The sequence below is a fragment of the Myotis nattereri genome, assembly GCF_964212035.1.
Source record: "Myotis nattereri genome assembly, chromosome: 19".
Lineage (NCBI taxonomy): Eukaryota > Metazoa > Chordata > Mammalia > Chiroptera > Vespertilionidae > Myotis > Myotis nattereri.
In genome coordinates, this window is record NC_138095.1 from 15192457 (window position 1) to 15219640 (window position 27184).

The 27184-nt window shown below is 46.6% G+C and overlaps 3 protein-coding genes across 3 annotated transcripts; 1 reads left to right on the forward strand and 2 right to left on the reverse strand.

The window, feature by feature from the left end:
- Window positions 1–2908: 2908 nt before the first annotated feature.
- Window positions 2909–5576, forward strand: LOC308535066 (prostate and testis expressed protein 1-like; the record flags this gene model as incomplete). The annotated part of the gene is made up of 5 exons (XM_081113764.1): window positions 2909–2960; window positions 3270–3305; window positions 4082–4132; window positions 4363–4479; window positions 5443–5576. 5 exons carry the CDS (start codon window positions 2909–2911, stop codon window positions 5574–5576), a joined length of 390 nt encoding a protein of 129 aa, XP_080969890.1.
- Window positions 5577–6458: 882 nt separating this feature from the next.
- PATE2 (prostate and testis expressed 2) lies at window positions 6459–13072 on the reverse strand (the record flags this gene model as incomplete). Its single annotated transcript, XM_081113732.1, has 3 exons — window positions 6459–6590; window positions 6979–7112; window positions 12994–13072. The coding sequence occupies 3 exons, from the start codon at window positions 13070–13072 to the stop codon at window positions 6459–6461; spliced, it is 345 nt and encodes a 114-aa protein (XP_080969858.1).
- Window positions 13073–20943: 7871 nt separating this feature from the next.
- Window positions 20944–22324, reverse strand: LOC308535021 (prostate and testis expressed protein 13-like; the record flags this gene model as incomplete). Its single annotated transcript, XM_081113733.1, has 3 exons — window positions 20944–20950; window positions 21137–21248; window positions 22261–22324. 3 exons carry the CDS (start codon window positions 22322–22324, stop codon window positions 20944–20946), a joined length of 183 nt encoding a protein of 60 aa, XP_080969859.1.
- Between the last annotated feature and the right edge of the window lie 4860 nt (window positions 22325–27184).

The following is a 27184-nucleotide window of genomic DNA, read 5'->3' on the forward strand; positions in this document are numbered from 1 at the left end:
TCCCGGTCGGGGCACATGCCCGGGTTGCGGTCTCGATCCCCAGTATGGGGCGCGCAGGAGGCGGCTGATCAATGATTCTCTCTCACTATTGATGTTTCTACCTCTCTCTCCCTTTCCCTTCCACTCTGGAATCAATAATAAAAATATATTTTTTAAAAAAAGGAAAATCAGGTATTTTGAGATATTAAGGCTGGGAGTATGTGAGGAGATTTTAGGAGACAAGTAAGTCAGTGGAATGGGTGCATTAAGCAAAGAATCCAGGTGGGTCAGGAAAGCAGGAGAGAGAAGTCTGTTCTTTAGGAGAAGTGGCAAAATCGCATCAGAGGAGTGTAATTAGTGAGGAGACGGTCCTGGCAGGTGCAGAAGGAGAGCCTGCCCTCCTTTCTGGTGGCTGCCATTGGCGAAAGAAATAAGGATGGGAGGAAAGAGGGAAGATCTCAAATTGTGGAAGAGAGGAATATAGAGAAGCAGAGAAGATATTAAATGTCAGGGCGATAAGACGAGCTAATGACTGTGCACAAGACAAAAATCAGTCATGCCATCTGTGTGTGTGTGTGTGTGTGTGTGTGATGCACAGATACTTGATGGTGCTATTTCACAGCTTCACCCGGGTTCTAGTTCATGGGTTTACCTCTCTTCCTCCTTCCCTTGATGGAAGAGCTGGTGTGCTCTTTGGTATGCAGTGGTAACTTCCAGTATGTCATGGCGAAAATCTCCTCGATGCATCACTCTTGTCCCCTGCCTCATCAGCCCACATCTGGCTGAGACCACAGCCCCTTTGCTGTAGACCTACATTGTGCCCTAGGGCAGTGGTCGGCAAAGCGCGGCTCGCGAGCCACATGCGGCTCTTTGGCCCCTTGAGTGTGGCTCTTCCACAAAATACCACGTGTGGGCGCACACGTACAGTGCGATTGAAACTTCGTGGCCCATGCGCAGAAGTCATTTTTCGGCCTGGGTGAGTCTATTTTGAAGAAGTGGCGTTAGAAGAAGTGGGGGTTCGGGCGACGGGAGACGAGGTGCAGGCGGGCCGCGGGATACACAGTGGGAGAGGCGCGTGCGATTCATGCACGAGATGAGTGAGCCAGTCAGTCAGCTGTCTTATGGTGCAGTGGTTAGTGCTAGTCAAGTCCGCAAATCGCGCACGGGTGACAAAAGTACCTACTCGAAGCATAAAGTTACCTGTATTTTTCCAACCAGCTGCAAATCCTACAGGTATTATTGTCATCAATTTAAGAACTGTAATTCTTTTGTGTTGGTGGCTTTATTATTATAAAATGAAACATTTTTTTAGGTGCCCTGTTTGAGATGACTACAAAGAAGAAGCAAAGAAAAACGGAAGACGAAAACCATGAATTTAAAGTTGAATGTACCTACCTATATAGCTTAAGTTTAAAAAATTTGGCTCTCAAAAGAAATTTCAGTTGTTATACTGTTGATATTTGGCTCTGTTGACTAATGAGTTTGCCAACCACTGTCCTAGTGCAATCTGCTTCCTTCCAGGTGTTGTTTCTCCCCCTATATGGCTTTGCCCGAAGCATGGACACAGACCCTACCCTCAATTCCTTGCAAATAACATCAGGGACTAAGCTGAGATTTCCATTATGGTTTGTTGAAGGCATGGGAATAACTGAGGGAAGCTAACAGAAAACATAGACTAAGATCCTGGCTATGGCTGTTCTTGGAATCCACTGGCTCAGTCCCTCCATGGGACCTTTACATTCAACCACCTACCTACCTGGACGCATAGTCCCTCTCGAGTTCAGGGAAAACCCACTAATACCCGGCCTGACAGCCAGGGGGAAGGGCCAGCTGACCTCCCTCCAGGAGAAGTAATCCCAAACTTCTCTCTGCTAACAAAAGTCTACGTCTCACCCTGGTTGGTGTGGGTCAGTGGTTAGAGCATTTGCCCATACACTGAAGAGTCACGGGTTTGATTCCTGGTCAAGGGCATGTACCTGGGTTTCGGGTTTGACCGCCGACCGTGGCTGGGGCAGGAGCAGGAGGCAACCAATAATGGATGTGTCTCTCTCACATCTCTGTCTCTATCCTGCTTCTTCTTCCGCCATCCTTTCCGGTCTTTCTAAAAATTAATGGGAAAAATCCCCTTGGGTGAGGATTAACATACAAAAAATCTAAGTCTCAACTCCCAGACTGGGAAGCAGTTTCCTCCTCGACTCTCCTCTCCTATCCTAGGGTTTGCTTCATTCCGAGATGACTGACAGTGGGGGACCACTCCCCTCGGGAGAATCCTCTGTCAGGGCCTCTGAGCCTAACCTTCCCCTTCTCTTCCCCAGTCCCTAGAGCAGCGGTTCTCAACCTGTGGGTCGCGATCCCTTTGGCGGTCGAACGACCCTTTCACAGGGGTCGCCTAAGACCATCCTGCATATCAGATATTTACATGATGATTCATAACAGTAGCAACATGACAGTGATAAAGTAGCAACGAAAATAATTTTATGGTTGGGGGTCACCACATGAGGAACTGTATTTAAAGGGCCAGAAGGTTGAGAACCACTGCCCTAGAGGCATCGGCCGTTCTGCCTTCCAGTTATCTGCACTCATGCTCTCCTTGCTTTAATGAGCACCTTGGTGAGGATGTCTGAGTCCTACCTGCCCAGCCCTGATCCACCCTGTACTCTCCACCGTGTGGAATAAAGAAAAGGTCGTAGAACATGACATGGGACATCCTGAGGGGCAGGACTGAAATAAATCAGGGCCAGGATGTGTCTAGCCAGTCCCTCTCCCGAAATGTGCCGAAAGGGAAATGACTGGTCCCGAGAAGCAGGAGAGTCTCTGAAGGACTTCCACAGTGTCCCCGCCCCTAGCCCTTCCTGGGGAAGCCCCACCTGGCAGGTGTATAAATAGGCACCTCAGCTCCTGCCCTAAGCTACTCCTCTCTCCCTCCACAATGGACAGGCCCCTCCTGTGGGGACTCCCTGTGCTGCTCTGCTGCTTCAGAGGTGAGCCCCAGGGGTGACGGTTGGAGAGACGTGTGGAGGGTCCTGGAATAGGTCAGGGTTCCCACCACAGAGGTCCTCTTAGGGGAGCCCTGGGGCACCAGAAACTGCCATTCCAATGCCATGCCTTCCACCTCAGGGCATCATGTCCCTGGGATCTCACCAAAGCCATAGCTTCTGTCCGTGCCTCCCCCACTCCCCCCAGGAAAAAATTGATGGATTATAAGGAATTGAGAGAATTTTCACAGAAGCTGGGAGGTGGGACTTGTTAAAACAAGGTCTGCAGAGAATGTATCTCTCTTCCCCCAACAGTACTATCTGGGTCATTTATGAACAGAGAAGAAGCAGGTGAGTAGAAATGGATCAATAGTGGGGGAGGGGGAAGGTTAGAGGAGGGAGGAGATGAGAGGGGCAGGGCAGGCCTTGGGGATGGAAAGGAACCAGAGATAGACCCAGACTTTGAACACCCAGCAACCTATTCCCGCAGGAGGGGGCTGGGGTGGGAGCTGGTTTTAGGTTTGACCTCCTAACATGAACAGCAGCTGACAAGGCTTAGGGCGAGTTAATAAAGGGCACGAACGAGGGAAAGTGGAAAGGGAGACGTTCCAGGCACTAGCGGGCCAAATCCAAAGTGTAACTACGTAATGGCTATCAGATGCTTTAGCCATTCTTCAATGGGGAGTTGAAGAATGACCCCAAACCCAGGAGAGATGCAGAGCTAGGATCCCTCAGGGAGGTTGCAATAGTTACTATGGTTGCAACAGATGAGCTCTGTTGACTTTCCTATTGTCAGCTTCCAGACAACACGTGGGTAAAAGCCATATAGGGTGGGTTAAAAAGAAGAGAGTGAGGTTTAAAAAAAAAGAAAAAAAGGAAGTGTATTTCCCTGTCTCCCCCTGGTCTGCGCTGCGTCCTAGAAGAACGGGGAGGGGAGTCTGAGAGGCCCCGTACAGGTGAAGAGCATTCAAGTGGGGAAGGAGCGCGAAGGGGTCGTGAGATAGGTGGTCAGGATCCGGAGGGACAGACATGGCCTAAGGTGGCTCCAGGTTAGAGGGAGGATGGACCCCGGGCACGGCAAGGATGAAAAGGGCAGGTTTGCATCACATTCCATTTCTCTTTGCCAGCGCAGGCACTCTACGAGCAGCACCTCTATATTGATAAAAGCAAACTTTTTGGTGAGTATGAGGAGGACCTGAGCTGGTGGTCTCAGCCTTCGCTTTGCTCCTCTTTTTGTGTCTTTCCCCTCCCATATTTGTCAGACTAAGGCTCTTGAGACCATAGACCCCACACTCTGTCTTGGCCTTAACCTCTGCAGAATCCCAGCCTGAAAGGGGAGGTGGGTCCTCCCAGGGCCTGCGAGAGCTGCTCTCCCTTCCACTTCTCTCCTCTCTGGTCCAAATTACAGACACTGTCCAGTGCAAAATGTGCCACATCAGGTTTCCAGGGGAGAGATGCTCCAGAGGCAGGGGGATCTGTCATGCCACGCCGGAGGAGGCTTGCACAGTTGGGAGGATTGCTAAAAGTAAGTTGTGGGTAGGGCAGGGGTGGGCAAGCTTTTTGACTGGAGGGCCACAATGGGTTCTTAAACTGGACCGGAGGGCAGGAACAAAAGCATGGATGGAGTGTTTGTGTGAACGAATATAAATTCAAAGTAAACATCATTACATAAAAGGGTACGGTCTTTTTTTTTTTTTTTAGTTTTATTCATTTCAAACGGGCTGGATCCGGCCCACGGTGGGGCCGTAGTTTGCCCACGGCTGGGGTAGGCGGAAGGAAAGAGGGGTGAAGGAAGCAGACAGGGAGGGGTCAGCCAGAGGAAAGAGGCGGACTCCTTTCACTCCTGGCGATCTCAGCTCTGAGTGGCTGGTACCTCCACCCCCATCATATGGCAGAATGACACTAGATGAGGGTGACCATGAAGGAAGGGCTGGGTCTGTAGCTAGAGAGCCAGTATTTCCAGAAGCCCGAAGAGAGCAGGGGAGAGGCAGCTGGCTGGAGAGCAGCTGGGCCTGGGGAGGGGAGGGCAGCTCCGTGTCTTTGTCTGTCTCTGCCTGCAAGTCCTCCTGGGTGGCTTTCAGCTGTGGAGACGGAGGAGCTGCGAGCAGCAGTAGCGACTGGCTCAAATAGCCCTCAATGGGTACGACGAAGCATCATGACTTCACCGATCGCCTACCCTTCCTGCTAAGTGATCCCTTGGCATTTATAGCTCTTACTTAAACCAGTGCCAATTCTCGACAGCAGCGTCCGCTTTGGCAGCCCCAGGATTGCTGCTGGCATTGTTTCTCCACCCCCAACCCTTTCCCCCAACTCCTCTACCATGGCCTTGCGTCTGGGAAGCCTCCAACCAGCAGCACCTTCCAGTTCTCCCCGTTTGAATAGCGCAGCCACACACTACGACCCGAGGCCGCTTTCCTCTGCCAGGGTGGTCTGGACAGAAGTTTCTGGGTAGGCGCCACTGTCCTGATGTTTCTCCTCCCCTCTGCAGGTGACGGCACTCCCTGGTTGACCTTCATGGGCTGCCTGAAGAACTGTGCGAACGTGAACAACATCAGATGGAGCATCTACCTGGTGGAGTTCCGGTGCTGCAGGAGCTTTGACTTTTGTAATGAACTCATCTAAACTAGCTGGCCCTTCTGTGGTTCCACCTCCCGGTGACATTGTTGCCACGGCCCCCTCAGAACCCTTTCCTAAATAAACACATTTCAGGTTGCAAACACATGGCTCTGTCTTCTTCATGGGTAAGAAAAAGCCCTCTCCTTTTTTAAATTAAAAAATATGTATTTTTATTGATTTCGGAGAGGAAGGGAGAGGGAGAGAGAGAGAGATAGAAACATCAATGATGAGAGAGAATCATTGATTGGCTGCCTCCTGTACGTGCCCGCCCCCCCTACTGGGGATCGAGCCCACTACCTGGGCATGTGCCCTTGACTGGAATCAAACCTGGGACCCTTCCAGTCCACAGGCACTCTATCCACTGAGCCAAACCGGCGAGGGCAAGGTCTCTATTCTCAATTCAGTCCCTACATGGCTACCTGATTCCCTGGCTAGGTAGGGCCATCATAAATGCACTCACACCAAATTGTCTCTCAAATCTTAGTGTCCACAAACTGAAATGCCCTTAAAAATGTTCCTTGATGCTTTATCCCTATGCCTGCCCAGGTGTTCTGGCTTGATTCCTGCTCCCCGCCCCCCCACCTTCCACCCCCCACCACCTCACCCCCACCACCAAAGAGCTCTCTACCAGAGAAAGATGTGGCTCACGTTGCCAGCGTCTTGGGAAGCTAGGGTTAGTCCTCTTTTATCCCCATCAGACACTTCCTAATGAATGAGACTCAGCTACCCTCCTCTAGTTCTTCTTATGACCACTACTCCTTCCACTATCAGCTGGCTTTCTCACTCTCCGCCATTGTCAGAAGAGGAGAGAAAAGTAAGGTCTGTGGGGAGGAAATAAAGGGAATGGGGAGTTGGACAATGACCCCCAAACCCAGGAGAGATGCCGAGCTAGGATCCCTCGGGGAGGTTGCAGTAGTTACTGTGGTTGCAACAGATGAGCTCTGTCCTCTTCTCAAAACCCAAGAAGTTGACGTCCTCACAGTTGGTCATGCATGACAGTATTGAATAGTAGTATATACTCTGCCCTGAGGAGGTGAAAGAGAGGGAATGCCACTGTAATGACTACGTTTCCTCCCACCGTGTTCCTAGGAACCACCTCTCGTCAGAGCCTCACTAATTTTTCCCTGAGCCCAGATGAGCCACAAAGCTGAGTCTACTAACTGCTGACCCAGGTCATGGATTTCATTCCCTAACCAATAAGGCACATCAGCTGCTTCTTCACTCACTGCTGTCTTCAGGAAAACCAATAATGGACGTGTCTAGGTGCCCCAGGGGCATTTGTCATCCCCTCTAGAGGACCACCCCTTCCTTCCCCAGCCCATTCTCTCACACCCTCTGAGTGAGGGCAAAAGAACAGCAAGTGTCCAAGGTGGGGAGGTGGATCTTTCTCAGTCACACTGAACCCCACACTACCTTTTTTTGTGAGGATGTAAACGTTCTCGATGGCACAGGACTGCTGGAACTTCAGGTTGCAGGAGTCCATGGTGTCATAGCATAACCCAAGATGAAATTTCTTACATTTATAACATAGTACAGAAGGCTCTGCCAGACACAGAAAGAGGTGTTTAAACAGAATGTACTCAGCAGAGGGTTCTCCACGCTGGGGGGCTTCTCTACAGGAATGTACTGTTGCCTCATGGCTCCTACTCTTCCTCAGGCCATCGAATCCTTCAATAATCTCCGTGGAAGCTAACATGTACAGACAACATACATCAAATGCTGCGTATGATTTCAAAAGGTCAGAGTCCCTATAACATTTATCTATGCACCCACCCCAAAGATTTAGCCCCTTGTCAAGTCAAAATCTAGATGGCTTTTGTCCAGTAAGGAGGAAAAGGGAGTAACAAAGTGGATTTTAGTCTCCTTACGGAAAGGAATAGACTAAATTGGTCTGGAATGGACTAAATTGGTCTGGGAGAAGAGAAAAATCCTAGGACTCTATAATAAGAATGTTTTCTAGCCCTCTCTGCAGATGGAGGGGAGGTTTGCTTCTAAACACGTCACAAAAGACCCGTTTACCAAGGACTTCAGACTAGGCACGGTCGTACCTACGAGATACCTCTGGAGAGCACCTGTGAAAAGAAGAAAAGTATTCCTTGAAATAATTTCACATAAATCTGCCCAAGTCCCGAAGCCAATTCTGGAAATTTCTCCTCCCCCAGTGTCTGCCCATCTCCTAAGCAACAACCAGCTGCCCCCTCTGTCTCCAGGACTTACCATTATTGGTGCAGATCAGAGAGACCAGGCCCAGCAAAAACAGAGCGAACATCCTTGGGCTTGGGTCGTGTGCACTTTCCTGAGGAACGTGCTGGTTAATCTCCTCCAGTGATCTGTCCTTGGGCACTTCTTCTAAATTATAGAATCATAAAAATTCCGGGACAGACAGTACCTCGATGTTCCCAGAACAAAACCACCCACTGGAGTCTCACTACCCCTAAGGCATCTAGTTTAAAATTCTCTTCAACAATGAGCCAACATCTATAATAATAAAAGCATAATATGCTAATTAGACTGGATAGCTGAACGATTTTCCGGACAAAGCTGTGACGAATTTCGTGCATCAGGCCTCTAGTATACATTGAGCTATGCAATAAAGTCAAATTCTCTTACACATTCTAACCTTTCAAATATATCAAGACGGGATTTGGACATCTTAGTTCCTTTTAGCTATTTTCACTAACTTAGTTGCTCTCTTGAGAATAATCGCAGAACTTTTTTTGTCTCACCACATAAGCTCAGGATTCCAGGTGTAGTCTGAATGTGGGGGAGCATTGGGGTGCCCCTTCTGTGGTGTAGGGAAGGGAAAAGGTAAGCCAAGGTGAAATTTGTCTGGTTTACTTTCAGGCGATTGATTTTGTAATTAAATAACTACAAAATACAGACCAAATGATAATATCACAGGGAGAGAAGATCAGCGAACTAAGACACATGTTAGTGGTCTCACAGACATTAGAGCCTTGTTTTAGGGACCACAGGTACATCAAGCAAGGCTGTTTATGAGGGCTGAGATGCGGGACACTCCAATTTGACTGTCTAACCAGGGAAGGTTTCCCTGAAAAAGAAGTGGTTGGACAGGACTTTTCGGGCTATCAATGTGCTAGCTAAAATAGGTGAGGAGGGCCCTGGCTGATGTGGCTCAGTGGGTTGGGTGTGGTCCCATGAACCAAAAGGTCTCCAGATCAATTCCAGACAGGGCACATGCCTGGCCTGTGGGCTCAATCCCCTGTAGGGGGCATACAGGAGGCAGCCGATGGATGTTTCTCTCTCACATTGATGTTTCTCTCTCTCTCTCTCTCTCTCTCTCACTAAAATCAATCAAAACTTTTTTTTTTTTTTTAAGAAGTGAGTAGGGACAGGCACCCAAAAGAACAGCATATGTCCAAGTACGGAGCTGGCAAAAGACCTGACACACTGTGATGGGTTGCAGTGATATGGGTAAGCAGGAAACCAGGGCACAAAGGTGCATGTTGCCCTAACCGGTTTGGCTCAGTGGATAGAGCGTCGGCCTGTGGACTAAAGGGTCCCAGGTTCGATTCCGGTCAAGGGCATGTACCTGGGTTGCAGTCACATCCCCAGTAGGGGGTGTGCAAGAGGCAGCTGATTGATGTTTCTACCTCTCTATCCCTCTCCCTTCCTCTCTGTAAAAATTCAATAAAATATTTAAAACAAAACAAAACAAAAAAACACAAAAAACAAAGGTGCATGTTGTTGGAGGTGATGGCATGTGGTAAAAAAAAAAGGGGGGGACCATGCACTGGTCTTGCTGCTGGGTTTACTGTGTCCTGATCGCGTAGGATGGAATTTCTCACTACCTGACTGTACGTATCTATTTGGTGACTTGCTTGATTCCTCTACCAGAACAAAGCCAGGGCTTGGTTTTATTTACCACGGCACTCCCAGCATCCGGAAGCTCCCCACAGAGGAGACACCCCATAAATACTGTATTTGTGGAACAAATGAATAATGATTTTTGCACATCCTCTCATGCATCCTTCCAGCCCATTTTTCACGTAGCAACCAGGTTATCAGATTGATTTGGGGGGAACTAAAATAAGGATGTAAAAATGAAGCTCTTTCTACCTTCCAGCTAGAGTCCTGAGAGAGTAGGCGGCATGCATTTTGACACTTCAAAGTGAAGCGTTGTGCTGCTTAGGAAGTTTACAGAGGCAATCATGAAAACCAGCTGGACTGTCCTGGGCCTTTTGGCCATCTTGGTTTTGGTATGGTGTCACAATTATGAACATGCCAAATATTATTATACCATACAGTCTAAATTAGTGCAGTTTTTGGAGGCCAATTATAACTCAATAAAGCTATGATAAAAATTTAAAAATAAAATGTAATGTATTTTTACATCCTCAGTGAAGAACAGATAGACATTGTGTGCCTCTAAATATGATACAAAGAAGAACACAATAGCACCCATGCAGTACTTCAGTCCAGAATGGACCATCTAAATCTAATCGTGAGGAATTATCAAACACCCCCCAAATGAATGATGAATGCTGCATTTTAAAAGAGGGAGGACTGTTTTATATATATATATATCTCACATCACGAAAGACAAGGACAGGCTGTAGAAATATTCCAGTTTAAAGGAAGCTGAAGAGACAAGACCACCCAGCTGGTGTGGCTCAGTGGTTGAACGTCGACCTATGTACCAGGAAGTCAAGGTTCAATTCCCGGTCAGGGCACATGCCTAGGTTGTGGGCTCGATCCCCAGTAGGGGATCCCCAAGCAGGAGGCAGCTGATCAATGATTCTCTCTCATCATTGATGTTTCTATCTCTCTCTCCCACTCCCTTCCTCTCTGAAATCAATAAAAGCATATTAAAAAAGAAGAAAAAAAGAAATGTGCCAACCTTTTCAAACCGAGCTTTCTTTTTAGAAACTCAGATTAGGAGGTTGCTCATCTGTGGTATCACCAAGATCTCAGCCCCCATCCTGATGCCAAGAGGGACCATAAACACAAGGACACGATGTTCTGCTTTCATCTCCCCAGAGCAGGGCGAACGGCATCTATGCTGAGTGGCAGCTTCTTCCCTTGGGAATGCATTCATCTGGGGCTGTGCCCCACTGACTCTATCAGTTATGGAGACTGGAATCAGGTGAGATGGACACCTTCACCCGTTCACTTCCGCACTCAGTCACCATATGTTCAGCTCACCACCGTGTGCGAAGCAGGGTGCTAGGTCAAAATAACAGCATTGGTACCCATCCTCATGATGTACGCCATAGAGCCATAGAATGGTAAAGTTGTAAATGATCCTAAAAACGCTCGAAATCCCACTTCATAGATAAGTGGCTTGGTAGAGACACCAGAAGTTGCATTGCCGTCAGCCACAGGTCTCCAGACTCCGAGGAAAATGCTATTTCTATTATACCACATTGCCTCTCCTAACAGGTTCTAATACCTATTCTCCCCTACTCCATGCTAACTGGAGAACAACATTGTTTTTAAGAGGAACTTTGATGGATGAGTTACTGTGGGAGAATGCAGAGCGGGTCAAAGGATCCCGGTGCCTGGGTGGAGTTGCAAAATTCCATAATCCCCCCTGGAAATAATCCAGCAGAAAAGAGATTCAAAACTCAATGAGCCTTTCAGAAAGCATCTGCCATAGGGAGCCTTGAAGGAAGAAGAATAGAAACTGTGTAAACACTTCCTTGGCTATGGTTCTAGAGCAGCGGTTCTCAACCTGTGGGTCGCAACCCCTTTGGGGGTCAAGCGACCCTTTCACAGGGGTCGCCTAAGACCATCGGAAAACACATATATAATTACATATTGTTTTTGTGATTAACCACTATGCTTTAATTATGTTCAATTTGTAACAATGAAATTGGGGTCACCACAACATGAGGAACTGTATTAAAGGGTCGCAGCATTAGGAGGGTTGAGAACCACTGTTCTAGGGTCATTGTCTTTAAACAGACAAAGCAGAGAAAACAAGTAACAAAAGAAATGCCCTGATAACCTTATAGACCCAAGCACCAAAGGCTCACTGGTTTGCCTTCTTGCTAATCCTTTGGAAAGTCCTCACCAGAAATATGACAGAGTGGAGAAAAGACTTCACAATCTTTCTCTCCATTCTAGAAGCAATATTTTTTTCCAGACCCAATTCCCTCATATCTAAAGCCTATCTGGCTCTCGTCCCAAGCAAGGATGATTGTAAATTTGGGGGCATTTGAGCTCAGACCTTATTTCATGTAATCTATGCCTGATGTCTCAAAATGTCAGACTCGATACGTTTTATTGAACATATTGTTCCTACAACCAAAGAGCATGCCATTGAATTAGTTCAGTATGGAAGATTCTTGGGATCTCTCGCCAAAGTCCCCTCAGCTTGCTGACTGACAGGCTTAGCTTTAGAATGTCAGGGCTGGCCATCGTTTTCCACGGCTTGACCCCTGGTTAGCCTTGACTGAGTTAACTTTCTTTCTTTTTTTAAATATATTTTATTGTTTGTTTTTTTTTTCAGAGAGGAAGGGAGAGGGATAGAGAGTTAGAAACATCCATGAGAGAGAAACATCCATCAGCTGCCTCCTGCACACTCCTTACTGGGGATGTGCCCGCAACCCAGGTACATGCCCTTGACCGGAATCGAACCTGGGACCTTTCCGTCTGCAGGCTGATGCTCTATCCACTGAGCCAAACCGGTTAGGGCAACTGAGTTAACTTTCATAAAGATAGATACCTACATCATGGACAAAACTGGCCAGATTCACAATATACATTTGCTTAAGTTCAAGTTGTATCATTCTAGGGGGGATTTGACAGCCCTACAAATTTCACAGTCCCTGGCCAGGGAGCATGGATTTCTGGGAAGGTGAAGGAATTCTGGGCTGAGAATCACAAGTTCTAGGTTGAAGACCCAATTTGGTCATAGATGATACATCTTTTCATCTGATGTTCCTCTTTTTCACCCGCAAGGTAAGGAGCTAGGTGAGCTCGTCTGAGTTATTCATGCCTCTGCTCGCATACATGGAAGTGTGTCTGGCACATAAAGCGCTCAGAAAATGTTTGTTGAATGTATGAATAAATCTCCAAGAGGCAGGGAATCGAGAGACCAGATATGGTCTCTAAACTAGAAAGTCTTGCTTTGAGGACTGGCACTATCAGTCACTAGATATGTGGCCTTGGGTCAGATACTAACCTTGGTTCATTTTCCTCCTGTGGGAAATCAGGACAAAAATTATAACATTGTAACTATAATGCTAATAATAATGACTATGATGGTTATATGAAAAAACAAAGTTGTTTTAGTGGAAACCCCAGCACTTATCAATGATCATTATTCTTTGCTGTGGGGTGGAGAAAAATGAAGTTGAGCTCCCCATGGAAACCTTGTGTGATTGGTTCCCTTCTGCATGAATGATCCCTGCCCTGAGATGAAGGAAGTTTCCTCGCCATAGCCTGGGGACCTGGCCTGGCAGCCCCTGGCTTCTTTCCTCCTGCGTCAGGATGGACAAACACTTCTTGTTGGTCTTCTCCCTCTTCTGCTGCATTGCGGGTGAGTCACACACCTGAGGAGTGGGCTCCAGAGATGGGACTTAGGAAGTCACCCCACCTCTGTAACAGATATCCACGCAGGGCTGAGCCTTGAGTTTATTTATGAAGGAGAGGAGCTTAGCCTTCAAAACTCCCTTTGCTTCCAAGTTTCTGAGCATTTCTTTTTTAAAAATAGAGTTTTAACTGATTTCAGAGAGAGAGAGAGGCAGAGAGAGAGAGAGAGCTAGAAACATCAATAATGAGAGGGAATCATTCATGGATCAGCTGCCTCCTGTACATCCCCCGCTGGGGATTGAGTCTGCAACCCTGGGCATGTGCCCTGATCAGGAATCAAACCGTGACCTCCTGGTTCATAGGTCGACGCTCAACTCCTGAGCCATGCCGGCTGGGCATAACTTTCTGAGCTTTTCAACGTTCTGCCATTCCCCATCAGGGGCTCAAAACTCAACGGCTGCCCCTTCACACGGCTTCCTCTCTCTTTCCCTCCTGTTCCCCATAATCCAAAATCCTAACAAGAGTTTCCTTGGGACATCCTTGCCATTTACAAGGGCATCCCTTATTAGGAGAGCAAATGCTGGGTGCTCTGGTATCAGCGAGATGAAAAAATATGGTTCAGTCACCGTCTTAAATTCTTTGTACTTTTGATTGCTCATCTGAGAAATGGGGGGAATACGCACTCACCAGGCTTTTGTGAGAATTAAATCAGATACAAGTTGAGAGAACATGGCCCAAATGAGATGCTCCATAAATACTACTTTCTTTTCTCATGGAGGTGTCCCAGGGAGAGGTGTTTTAAAAATTAACCTGTATTTGGTTAGCTCACCCCACAAAGTATCCCCTAAAGCAGAGGTTCTCAACCTGTGGGTCGCGACCCCTTTGGGGGTCGAACGACCCTTTCACAGGGGTCGCCTCAGACTATCAGAAAACACATATAATTACATATTGTTTTGTGATTAACCACTATGCTTTAATTCTGTTCAATTTGCAACAATGAAAATACATCCTGCATATCAGATATTTACATGACGATTCATAACAGTAGCAACATTACAGTTATGAAGTCGCAACGAAAACAATTTTATGGCTGGGGGTCACCACAACATGAGGAACTGTATGAAAGGGTCGCGGCATTAGGAAGGTTGAGGACCACTGCCGTAAAGTGTCACTGACTACGCTAAAATTCATGAAACCTTCCCAAAGATTCAGTTTGAATTTCAAAGTAACAGAGTATCTCACCTAACCATACCTAAGCAGCGGATGTCAGAAATCCCAGCACAGGAGCACTAGCTGGGGTGAACTGTCTTAAAGTGCTCAGCCGCATGAGCGCGCTCCGGTCTATCGGCAGTGCTGTGAAACAGGCCAGGCCAGCAGGAATCAAACCTTTTGTTTTTTTTTTTTTTTTAATCCTCACTGGACGAATGAGGATATTTTTTCCGTTGGTTTTTAGAGAGAGTGGAAAGGAAGTGGGAGAGGGTAGAGAGAGAAACATCAACATGAGAGAGACACATCGATTGGTTGCCTCCCACTCGCACCCCCACCATGGTTGGGGATTAAGCGTGCCTTTGACTGCGGCTGGAACCTGAGGCATCTTTGGTCCTCGGGTCAATGCTCTAACCACTGAGGAAAACTGGCCAGGGAAAAACCATTTTTAAGCTGGAAAAGGCAATGCCAGGAAGGCTCATCTTTGCTCAGTTACCCAGGTTAGATTGCTTACGTTGGGGCCAGAATCCTTTTATTCTCCTAACAGCATTTGCTCGGAGATGTGGAGTTGAGAGCTCGGTTTAATACCTGGTACCACCCGCTCTTCATCCACCTCCCCTAGCCTGTGCAACCCCTGCCTGCTCCCCCAGACCTATAGATATCTAGCTCCTTCTAAGTCCATGCCTCCCCTTGGCCTCACACCAGCTCTGTACTCTCCAGTAGTGACACCGCTGAAGTGCATAACGTGCCACCTTCACGTGGAATCAGATCGTTGTAGAAGAGGCTTTGGTGTTTGTCTTGCTCAGAAGAGTGAAACATGCATGCTCTTAAATATCTACAACAGTAAGTTGGAGGCCCGGGGTGGGGGGGTGCTGTGAGATTCTTAGAACATTCTTAGGAGAATACTTCAGCAGCTGTATATCTCAGACTAAGGCCAAGCTAAGAGAAGAACCAAAGTGCAGACGCACCTAGCTGGGGTCCCAGTGCACACAGAGATGATGGTTTGGGACAATGAGACAGGAGGAAGAAGATGGCGATTCTATATTCCCAATAAAACTGACCAAACTCACTCCAACTCTGAAGACACTAAAGCACTAGTTGCTAATCTTTTAGGGAAAGAGGGAAGAAGCCGCTTTACAAAGAGCTGAGAGTCGTCAGGGAGCTCAAGCAACAACCCCATCAAGGGCCAGCGACTTCTACACCACCTGCCCAGGGCCTCTGGGGAAGTGTGTGCTGGGAAGCCATCCCTAACCAGACCCTGATGCCCAATTACGTTTTCACAGACTGGGCTAGTGCCAGGCTTGACTTGTCTTCTGAGAGCTTAGATCACTGGCTCATTTTCTATGTTCCTTCTTTATTGCAGAATATGAGCTCCAGTTATCATATATGGTGTGTCAGAAATTCTGCAGAGACTTGATGTTTTATCACAACAATCTGACTTACGTTCATCACTGCTGCAAGTCTGATTATTGTAACATGAATCACTAAGATATTTGCCATCCTGAGGCCTCGCTATAGAATGTTATTGATGTTTCTCCCTCTTCATACTTTGCCTATCCATGTTTCCTGCTTGGTCCATCCTAGAAGTAGCCCAGCTCTCGTTAATTCATGCCATTCTTCCCAGTGTCTCCAGCTTTTATGGATTTTTTTCTGCTATCTATGAGACATTCCATTTTACATACTAAGTGGTTATTGTATCTGCAAAGGCAATTGGTAACTGAATATTAATTTTATGTCTCATTACTTTAATAAATCCTCTTATTACTAATATTAGTTTTTCTATTGATTCATTTGGTTTCATCAGGTACATACCCTTTAATTTGCAAAATAACATAGTTTTGACTCTCCCTTTCAAGTGTTAAGTCCTTTAATTGCTTTATTTTGTCTAACTGCATTGGCTAATCTTTTAAAAAAAATTTATTGACTTTATTGGGGTGACGTTGGTTAATAAAATTATATAGGTTTCAAGAGTACAATTCTATAATACATGATCTATATGTTATACTAGAGGCCCAGTGCACGACATTTGTACACTTGGGGGCGGTCAGGGGTGGGGGGAGTCCCCTCAGCCTGGCCTGAGCCCTTTAGCAGGCAGGGAGCCCTCAGGGGATGTCCGACTGACAGCTTTAGCGAGCAGAGCCTCTGCTGTTACCGCTTCTGCGCTTGCCAGCCATCAGCCCAGCTTGTGGCTGAGAGGCATTCCTCCTGTGGGAGCCCACTGATGACCAGGACACAGCTCCTGCATTGAACGTCTTCCCCCTGGTGGTCAGTGTGCATCATAGCGACTGGTTGTTCCGCTGTTTGGTCTATTTGCATATTACCCTTTTATTATATAGGATTGTGTGCTTACCACCCAAAGTCAAGTCTTCATTCATCATCATTTATCAACCTTTACCCTCTTCTAACCCCCCTCCTTTTCTCTGATAATCATCATACTGTTGTCTGTGCCTATGAATTTTTGTGTTTTTTTTGCTTAATCCTTTCACTGTTTTTACCTTAGTCTTCCAACCTCTCTACCCTCTGACAGCTGTCAGTTTGTTCTCTGTATCTATGAGTTTGTTTCTATTTTGTTTGTTTATTTTGTTCATTAGATTCCACATATAAGTGAAATCATATGGTACTTGGCTTATTTCACTTAGTATAATATTATCCAGGTCCATCCATGCTGTCATAAAGGGTAAGATTTCCTTCTTTTTTTTATAGCTGAGTAGTCTTCTACTGTGTAACTGTACCACAGCTATTTATTTTAATCTCTCCCGAAGATATGTTTATTGATTTTAGAGAGAGAGGGAGGGAGAGAGAAAAACATTAATGTGAAAGAGAAACATTGACTGGTTGCCTCTCATACATGTCCCGACTGGGGATCAAACCCACAACCTAGGTATGTTCCCTGACTAGGAATCGAACCCACAACCTTTCAGTGTAGAGGAGGATGCTTCAAACAACTGAGCCACACTGGCCAGGGCTGTACCACACCTGTTTTATCCACTTATCCACTTGGGCTGCGTCCAAATCTGGGCTTTTCTCCACATCCTCGCTAAAGATTGTTGTTTGTTGATTTATTGATGATAGCCATTCTGATGGGTGTGAGGTGATATCTCTTTGCGGTTTCAATTGTCATTTCTCCGATGATTAGTGACATTGAGCATCTTTTCATATGTCTATTGACCATCTGTATATCCTCTTTGGAGAAGTGTCTATTTTATAGTCAGACATAAACAAGGTAGTGGTCACCATAGTTACAATGTTCTTGTGAGCTTCACTTGTTTTGGCAGCACTTGCTGCACCTCCCACAGTCCGTTAACTACCCACATAGGATCTAGGGAGAGAGAGAGATAGAAACACCAATGATGAGAGAGAATCATTTATCAGCTGCTTCCTGCAGGCCCCACACTGGGGATCAAGCCTGCAACCCCCGGCATGTGCCCTGTCCGGGAATCGAACTGTGATCTCCTGGTTCATAAGTTGACGCTCAACCACTGAGCCACGCCAGCCGGGTTCTGCCCATTTTTTAAATTATTATTATTATTTTTTTTGGTATTTTGGTGTTGAGTTCTTTATAACTTTTATATATTAATATCTCATAGAAGGTGTCATTGGGAAATATGTTATCCTATACGGTGGGTTGTCTTCTCATTGTGTGGATGGTTTCCTTTGCTGTGCAAAAACTTTTTAGTTTGATGTAGTTTATTTTTTTCTTTTGTTTCTCTTGGTGAAGTAAATATATCCTTGTTAGGAGAAATGTTCGAGAGTTTACTGCCAATGTTTTCTTCTAGGATTTTTATGCTTTCAAGTCTTATATTTAAGTCTTTAATTCATTTTGAGTTTATTCTTGTACATGGTATAAAAAGGTGGTCTAGTTTTTTCTTCTTTTTTTTTTTATGTATCTGTCCAATTTCCCCAATACCACTTAATGAATATACCGTTTTTACCCCATTGTATCTTCTTGCCTCCTTTGTCAAATATTAATTGACCCTTTATAAAAGCATGGGTTTACTTCTGGGCATTCTGTTTTGTTCCATTGATCTACATTTCTGTTTTCATGCCAGTACCATGCTGTTTTTATTAATATGGCCTTGTAGTATAACTTGATATCAGGTATCAGGATTCCTCCAACTTTGTTTTTCTTTCTCAAGACTTCTGTGCCTACTCAGGGTCTTTTGTGGTTCCATATCCTTTTTTTTTGGAATATTTGTCCTAGTTCTGTAAAATACGCTATGGGTATCTTGATAGGAATTGCATTGAATCTATAGATTGCTTTGGGTAGTATGGACATGTTAGTCTTCTAATATATTAATTAGCTGTAGAGATACTGAACATCATTGTCTTATCCCTTATTTTAGCATGAAACCTAGTATTTCCCCATTAAGTAAATACTGGCTTTTGAGACTAAACTATAGATCATTTTATTATGTTAAATACACATTTATCAATTCCACTTTTGTTTTTTATATGACTGGATGTTAAATCTTGTCAAATGACTCCTTGTTTTCTATGGAAATAATCATCTGACTTTTCTAAGTTATTATAATTTATATTTTTTACACTGAACCAATCTTATATCTCTAAAAAAGGACTCACTTGGCAATGATGTATGGTACATTGCATCATCTGGCCCCAATTCTTCACCTTTCCTTTTGTCTACATCCTTTGACCTATAATTTTTCAATGTATTGCCATTATAGGTGGGGTGACCTGTCCAGTCTGCTACCTCTAGCATTGGCCATATAATTTGCTTTGACCACTGTGGTGTTAGCAAACTTAATGTAAGCAGAGTTTGGTGTACAATGAGCTTGGATCTTGCTCTCTTTGATTCTGCCATTGCCATGAGTAAGATATATCTAGGCTAGTCCATTGGTCCAAGGAGAAGATAAGCTTGCAGAGCAGAGCTGAGTCATTCTACTCAAGGCCAGCTTACACCAACCAAACTCTAGCTATCCACTAGATGTATGAATGAGTCTGCTCTGGCTGAGTTTAGCAGAACTGCCCAGGTGAGCACTTGTAAAATTGTGCCAGACCAGCACAGCCAAGGGTTCGGTGAGCCTGAGGAGGGGCGGCGAAGGATTAAAGAAAAGACAAAGAGAATAAGCTGGGTCTACTAGGTGGATCTCCTGTGCCTGGCTGAGGCTACAGCGAGAGAGAGCGAGAGAGAGAGAGAGAGAGAGAGAGAGAGAGAGAGAGAGAGAGAGAGATCCAGACTGCAAGCTGATGCTTTATTTTATATTCGGAGGTAAACAAGGTAGTGGTCACCATAGTTACAATGTTCTTGTGAGCTTCACTTGTTTTGGCAGCACTTGCTGCACCCCCTACAGTCCATTAACTACCCACATAGGATCTAGGGAGTGTTATAAGGTCAAGCTTAATTATGCTAAGAGGGCTGTGCCCTCTAAGCTGGGACTTGTTTGTGGCTTTGTCAACAGTTCAGTCGGAGGCTTAACCCTATAGTCACTCTCTACATAAAACATTTGAATTCTCCAGACACAGAAAATAATTGCTTATTTTTATTTTTTTAAAATATATTTTTATTGATTTCAGAAAGGAAGGGAGAGGGAGAGAGAGAAACATCAATGATGAGAGAGAATCATTGATTGGCTGCCTCCTGCACACCCCCAACTAGGGATCGGGCCCACAACCCGGGCACGCGCCCTTGGCCAGAAGCGAACCTGGGACCCTTCAGTCCGCAGGCTGACACTCTATCCATTGAGCCAAACCAGCTAGGGTTCATTGCTTATTATTTTAAGCCACTGAGTTTTGCAATGGTTTTTTACTCAACAAAGATTACTGATCAATTATATATCATCCTTTAATCTGCTATTGGCTGATATTTTGTTAAAGATTTTTAAATTGATTTTTATAAGTGCTAGAGTATGCCCCACAAGCCCAGAGGCAGAGTAATTGGCCGATCCTCTGCCAAGTGCCCATCCTGATATACTTGGCTTTGGCCATGAGAGCAAGATAAGATGACCAGAAACATGGCAATCCAAGTGTATGTGAACACAAGTAGGTGTGATTGGCATAGTTTCCCCAAATAGTGGCAGACAACGAAGCCTCTCATATTTGGTACACGGACTATTGCTTTCACAGAAGACAGAATTTTCTAATTTCACATTGACTTTTCCAAGCCCCTGCTTAATACAAACCCTTCCCAGTCCTCACCAAATACCTCTTTTACTGTCCTCCCAGATATTCTAAAACCTCCTGTGATTTCTTGTCCCAATTTCTATCCAGTCGCTTTTCCCCGACCTGCCTTCAGAAGCTCTACCAGAAAAATGCTTTGTTTCCTTTGCCAGAAATGTTCGAACTCTGACTTTAGAGCAGGGGTCCTCAAATTTTTTAAACAGGGGGCCAGTTCACTGTCCCTCAGACAGTTGGAGGGCCAGACTATCGTTTAAAAAAAAATGCTATGAACAAATTCCTATGCACACTGCACACATCTTATTTTGAAGTAAAAAAAAAAAAAAAAAAAACGGGAACAAATACAGTATTTGTATTTGCATGTGGCCCGCGGGCCGTAGTTTGAGGACCCCTGCTTTAGAACTGAAGGGCAAGTAAAGATTGCCAGGAGCTACCAGGTGGTGAAGACAGTGGAATCCAACCAGAAAGCAGAGATGGGGTTCCTGTTACTGGAAGCACTGACACAGGAAAGATAGTGGTTCCATAGGTAGATCTACTGGCTTAAGAGGAAAGAGTGGGGGTCTGGGGTTTGAGAAAATGGAAGATAATGTTGCCATCGGATAGGGGAAGGGCAAAGTTTACTCAGAGATGTGGTTTAAAACTTATTTTATTTTTTAACAATTCTGTCTGTGTCATAGGACACATATTCCCTTGTAACGTCTGGTATATCATTAGGGTCATTGCACCTGTCATCATCTATACAGCAGTATGTTTCTCTCAGGAGATCATGGAATACCTGGAACATTCCCTCTTCACAAGTTTCACATGATAGTGATGTGTAACGATACAGGTATCTCCCTAAAGAGAAGAAAAGCCAACATGATCACCGTGCTTCCTCTCGCCATCTTCCTAGCAATGACTTCTCTCCAGAACTTTGTCAGTTTTCTGCAGGTAGCCTGGAATGAATCCAGGGCTCTGTCTGCATCTCATCTATGTCTCTTTAAACAGAATCAGCCAAAGACATCTGCCTCCCACACAGTCTTCACCCCAAGTCTGTGTATGGAGAATCCCACTCTCCCCATTCTCTCCCAGTCTCCATCCATACCTTGACTCCAAGAATTGTGGGGCACCACTGGTAATATTTTGTGTCCCTCTCCAACCCTCACTTACCTGTAAGGCGATCATAAAAGTAAAAGTGATCTGTGCGACAACTCCTGTTTTGAAACATTATATTAATCTTCCAGCAATTTTTCATTTCTTGGATGCATTTCTGGCCGTCAAAAAATTTACAGTCATTGCAAAATCGAACCCCTAAAGAAAGATAGTAAAGCTTTAAAGCAGAGTTCCAGGGAAAGTGTTTCCACTTCAGAATCTCTCCGACCTATAAACATTTTTATTGAGGTGTGCAAACCTCACAAAAAATAAGTTGAAAGCCTTCCCAACATCTGCCAAGGGTCCTTACTCTGTTGAGTAGGGAACAGTTATGACTCTTCATGGAGTCAAGGATATCACCCCTACCCAAGGTGGGGCAGAAAGAAGACCCAAGAGCAGTGAGTGAGCGGGAGAGACTTTCATTGAGCGTTATGGGAAGAAAGAGAAGTAAGTATTTAGATTAGTCACTAGAGGAGTCAGGGAGGGCAGAGAGACAATGTGTCAAGAACTCAAGTAGGTCCCCTCTTGCTGCAACATTATTTATCCAAGGATGGCAAACCATACATTTGGTGGTCAGGACTCTGTCTCCTGTGAAGAGAAGAAGAAAAGTTCTCCATGAACCATTCTATAGCATCCCCAAGAGTCAAGTTTAGAAACCCCTTCCTTCTTTCCCATGCATTCTCTCCCACCCCTCATTGCCTCCCTCACCAGGACTCACCCTCATCCATGAAGAGCACTATGAATATACCCAGCAGAAGCACTTGGAAAATCCTGGAACCCATTCCTGAGAAGGTCCCAGTGGGAGGTTGCAGCTTTATTTATTTCCATCACCTGCCCTTAGGCATCCCACTAGAGTCACAGAATCATAAATTTCAGATCAAACCACCTGAATCCTCTCTAATGTTCCCAGGAGAGGGTACACACTGTCTGTGTTTGCATTCCCCCACCCAGACACCGCATTTCATTTTATTAGATCCATCGTAAGACAGTAATTAACGCTAGTGTAGAATCTCTCTCCCGTGTATCTCTTCACTCCAGTGGTATGTCTGTCTGTTGGACCATGTCTCACTTCACATCTATGTGACATCCTTTCAGATATAACAAAGCTGGGGTCGCCGTGCATCGGTGGGTTGCTCAGTCCCTTTCGGGTACCATAGCCTCCAGCAGTACCACACACCCCTCACAAAGGAGGTCACCGCATCAGAGCCCAAGTTATGGTCTGACCTCCCAGCGTAGCACCATCTCTGAGGATGGATGAGACAGCCCAGGAAAATCGGGTGGTGGGAAGGGATGATCTCAACTTCAGGTCTGTTCATTACTTTTTTCCAAGGGAGACAAAGACCATAAATAATTACAGCGGGAGAGACTTTCACTGAGCGTTATGGGAAGAAAGAGAAGTAAGTATTTAGATTCGTCACTAGAAAGGGGGTACAGAGGGAAAGGAGGCGGGGCTGGAAATGAGCTGCTCATCAGTCCCCCGCCTTTACCTTACTTCCTCCGGGTGGTGCAATACATTTGTGCCATCCACCTTTCATCGAGTGAGTGTTGACTCACCAGGGAAGCTTTCCTCATATATATGTACACTTTCCATGCTTGCTTTTTCTCCAGAGTACTTAACCCAGTTTTCATTCTATAGCTTTTCCTTATTGATGTTTATTGTGTCTCTCTCCCTCCATAAGAAGGAAAGCTATACGAATGCCAAGAGTTTCACATGTCGTGTTCACTGCTCTCTCGTCAGCACTAGAGTACTGCCTTGCACAGATGGGATAATCAAAAGTATTGGGTGAAAAAAATGAGTGGCTTGGTTAGTATGGTCAACCTGAGACACACAAGGGAATGGTGCCTCTATACTGACAGCCCCTAATTCTAAGTTTGCAGGATGACATTCCTGGCCTCCGCCTGGAGGTTAGTCGTCACTGTGGGGGAAGACAGGGGGCGGTGATGGCAGAGTTCCCTGTCTTGGGGAGAGAGTGAGTTTAGAGCCAGTTATCTGAGTGGGTTCATTCAGAGACATGCCACACACACGTGCGATTCCTCACGTAATCTTCACTGTACACCGGGGGCTACCTACCTGCTGTGACGGCAAACAAGTTACTCTAGGTACACACAAGGACTCTCAGAGGTCTATCTGATATGGTTGTTGGGACTTCAAAAACTCACATACGGGCCATGGCAAACATTAAGACCCTAGTTGACTGTTGGGGTCCTGCCCCAGCAGGTCCAGGGGTTCCCAAAGGTGTGGACGGAGTCGGTGAAGAATGATTCTTCCCTGCAGCGACTGTGTCAAGCAGCAAGGATGGACCGGCTTCTGGCACTTGGCATCAAACGTCTTTGGGCATGTTATGTCCCTTGTTGTCTTTGAATTCTCTGAACAACCTCATAAGTAGAAATAACTGAACTTGTCTTACAGTTGAAGGCCAGGGGTGCTTAGAGTGAAAGTATTTCCCCCCAGGGAACAAGGCTTACATCTGTCTGATTCAGTGGCCACCAAACTTTGCCCTACGTCTCACTCACAATCTGGAGAAGGGTTCCCAGGGCTGGAACTCTAGAGCAGCTCCACCCTGAATCGTCAGCTGATAATAGGATGAGAGGAAGGAAAAGCCAAAGGTCATCTCCATTGAAAGAAAAAACCTCCCTCTGCCTGGCAGGGGCCACATTCATGAACAAAGCTCCCATGGAAACCAGGGGGCCTCACAGCCTGGCTGACATGCCACTACCTGGAGGGAATTCCCAGGGGGACCACCTCTGGGAGGCTTCCTTTTGGAATGTGTGAGACGTAGGCAGCAACCTTGGATATCAGTCCCAGAGGGTTTGCGCTCAGAGCATCAGCTTATGCCTCCAGGCAAAGGACCCTTGGGTCTGGGCAGATGCTGCTGCACCGTGACCGTGACCGGGGCAACTGATCATGAAAATCTGGGCCTGGAACTCAATCTCCATACAAGCCAGGCCTCTCTCCTGTGTTTGCCCTGGTAGCTTTGACCAACTTTATTCTCTGAATGAAAGTAACAGAAATTTTGGAAATAAATCAAATTTATTAAGAAATAAAATCCCCTTTATGCCCTCAAATCTGAGGGAAACAATGTGAACATTTTTCCCTATCTCTGTACAGGATTATTTCCATACACATGTCAGACGTTCATGTTAACAAACGCTACCACAGTTGACATCATACAGGCTGGGGCAAAAGTAGGTTTACAGATGTTCATATGGAAAGTAATACAGTGATTAATAATAATCCAAGAATAAACTCTGTTTTGCGTACTCACCACTGGAAGCCTACTTTTGCCCATCCCTGTATATGTGCTATTCTGATTTTTTACTGTGGAATTTTCGCCCTTATCACTGTCCCTCCTTATCCCTCTTAGAATGTGAAGCCCAGAATTGAGAGGAGGTTCAGGAGCTGGTCCCCAAGTCACCCCTTTAAAATGGTCGCTACCTGAACCTACCTTCCAGATTCAGCCAGAAGCCTCAGCTGGCTTCTTAGTTTTCCAACACCTGTTACCCCAGGGTCTTTGTGTGGGCCACAGACAGGCCTCGGGCACCTGGGGCCATCTCTGTCTCCCACGGTACAGGAACATGTGCAGGCCACCTGCTCTTTCCTCCCACCTCTGTACCTGAGCCCCCAGAAGTAGGTTCCCAGGCCTCCTCCCCTGAGGCCTCTCCTGGGGCCAGAGTCTGCATCTTCTCCCCTCCAGCCCTGGCTCCATCCCAAGGCCCTGCTGCTCTTTCCTAGCTGGGGGCCGTAGTACATCCCGTCCCGCCCAGAGGCACAAACCTGTAACCCATCCCTTCTTGCTACAGAAGGAGGGCAATGGATTTGAGGCCAAATGAGGCTCCTTTGTAGTCAGTTGAAAGTTGGGTTTCTGTTTTCCCTGAAGGCGGACAGTGTAAGGGCATGAGATACAGGGAACAGTAAAATGAAAACAAAAATGTTCCCAATGAAAGTTCCCTGCATTCAAAGGTATTCTCTTCAACCACTTCTGCAAACCATGAGCGCAGCCCCTGGCCCTGCGCAGCGGGGAGGGGGCCTGAGAAGGGAACCATCTGGTCCAGCTGGGTCACTGAGAAGACGGAGGGTCCCTCTAGGACTGGGCTCTCTGAGAGCCCCATCCCCCAGGAGAAAGGAAGTGTGTGGTGTGAGGACGGTCATGTTTCTTCTCCACGGCATCTAATTGGCCTCACACCCACGCCTGCAGGAGAAACGGGGCTAGCCAACAAGTTCTGACACCTAGACCCAAGCTCCCTCCAGCAGCCTGGATCACACCCAGAACACTGCCCCTGGGTGCCTGAGTCTCACCCCAGAAACCCTGACCCACCCTCTCCTCCATGCCCAGCCCACTTCAGCCTCCTGACGTAGCCCTGTTCACCCTCCTTGAACTGCACTCCAAACCTTCTAGCCTCGGACGGCCCTGAAGGCACCATTTTACCAAATGTGTTAAGATGCAGGAGTTGGGCACGGAAGCATCGTAGCCCAACGTCTTGACTTTGTGTATGAGAAGCCAGACCGAATCAAAATGTCACCACACTGAAAGGAGGTAGGGAGATTCTAATCGGGTCTCAGTCATCAGGTCAGGGAGACCATGTCCACAGAGGGGAGAAGTACGGGATGAGCATTTGGGGTCGGACGTGGATTCTGAGTCGCCACTTTTCATTAGTTCGCCTCCTACCACCTGCCGGCTATAGGAGCTTAACTCGTTTCACATGGGAGAAAGGGGATCCATGGTGGGAAGGCCGGGACTGACCACAACTAACTTCTTCACAAGGATTCCTCCAAAGCTTTCCTTCGGGACGCCATCTCCCGAGGCTTTTCCCAGACGGAGTCTCAGCCTAAGGGGGACAGGGCTCGGGAGCCATTTCCTCACGCCCTGTGCCATCACCGGCTCTTCCTTACAGCCCGGAGCTCTAATACTAACCCGCCGCACTTAGGAGTGATGAGTACAGACAGGGTGAGAGGCTCCTGCAAGGCACCCCCAGGCAGCAGTTCTCAACCAGCATCCGTGACTGCAGTCAAGTGGATGCTCTTCACATGCCCTTCCTTCTGCAGGCTGCTGGGACACGGGCTAGTCATGCTGGAGAAGAGGCCCTGGAGGTTACACTGCTCCCTAGCTGCGGCCTCTGCCTGCCCTCGCCCACCCAAGAAAACCCACAAACAACGCCCATGAGGTTTTAACACTGGCCTCAAGTTTACACAAATTTGCTCTGACAGTGCAGCGGGAAGAATGCAGGCTGGCACCAGCGAACATGACACTGTGGGATCCACTGTGTCTCTTTCCCCAGCCAAGACTGAGCTTGCTGGGTGCTCACCAGGGCTACCCAATTAAAAAGCTGTGCGGTGGGGCTGAGCTGAGGACAGGAAACGCTTTCTCTTGTTTTCCATGAAAGCGAGAATAAATGCTGGAAACGTCAGCCATCAGGAGCCACTCTCTGAGAAGGTCACGCACGGGGCCAGGGAGGGCAGTGGGCCTGGGATGAGGAAGAACTTGGCGGTGGGGGTGGACGTAGGAGTGCCCTGATAATGGTTAACGGCTGGCAGGGCCTGGAGTCGGCGTGTGTGGGAGGGGCAGGAAGGGCAAGAACAGTGTCTTCCAGTGACTTTTGAAGATGGAGGCTCAGGTTCAGAACAGGCTGGTTTCCCAGATGAG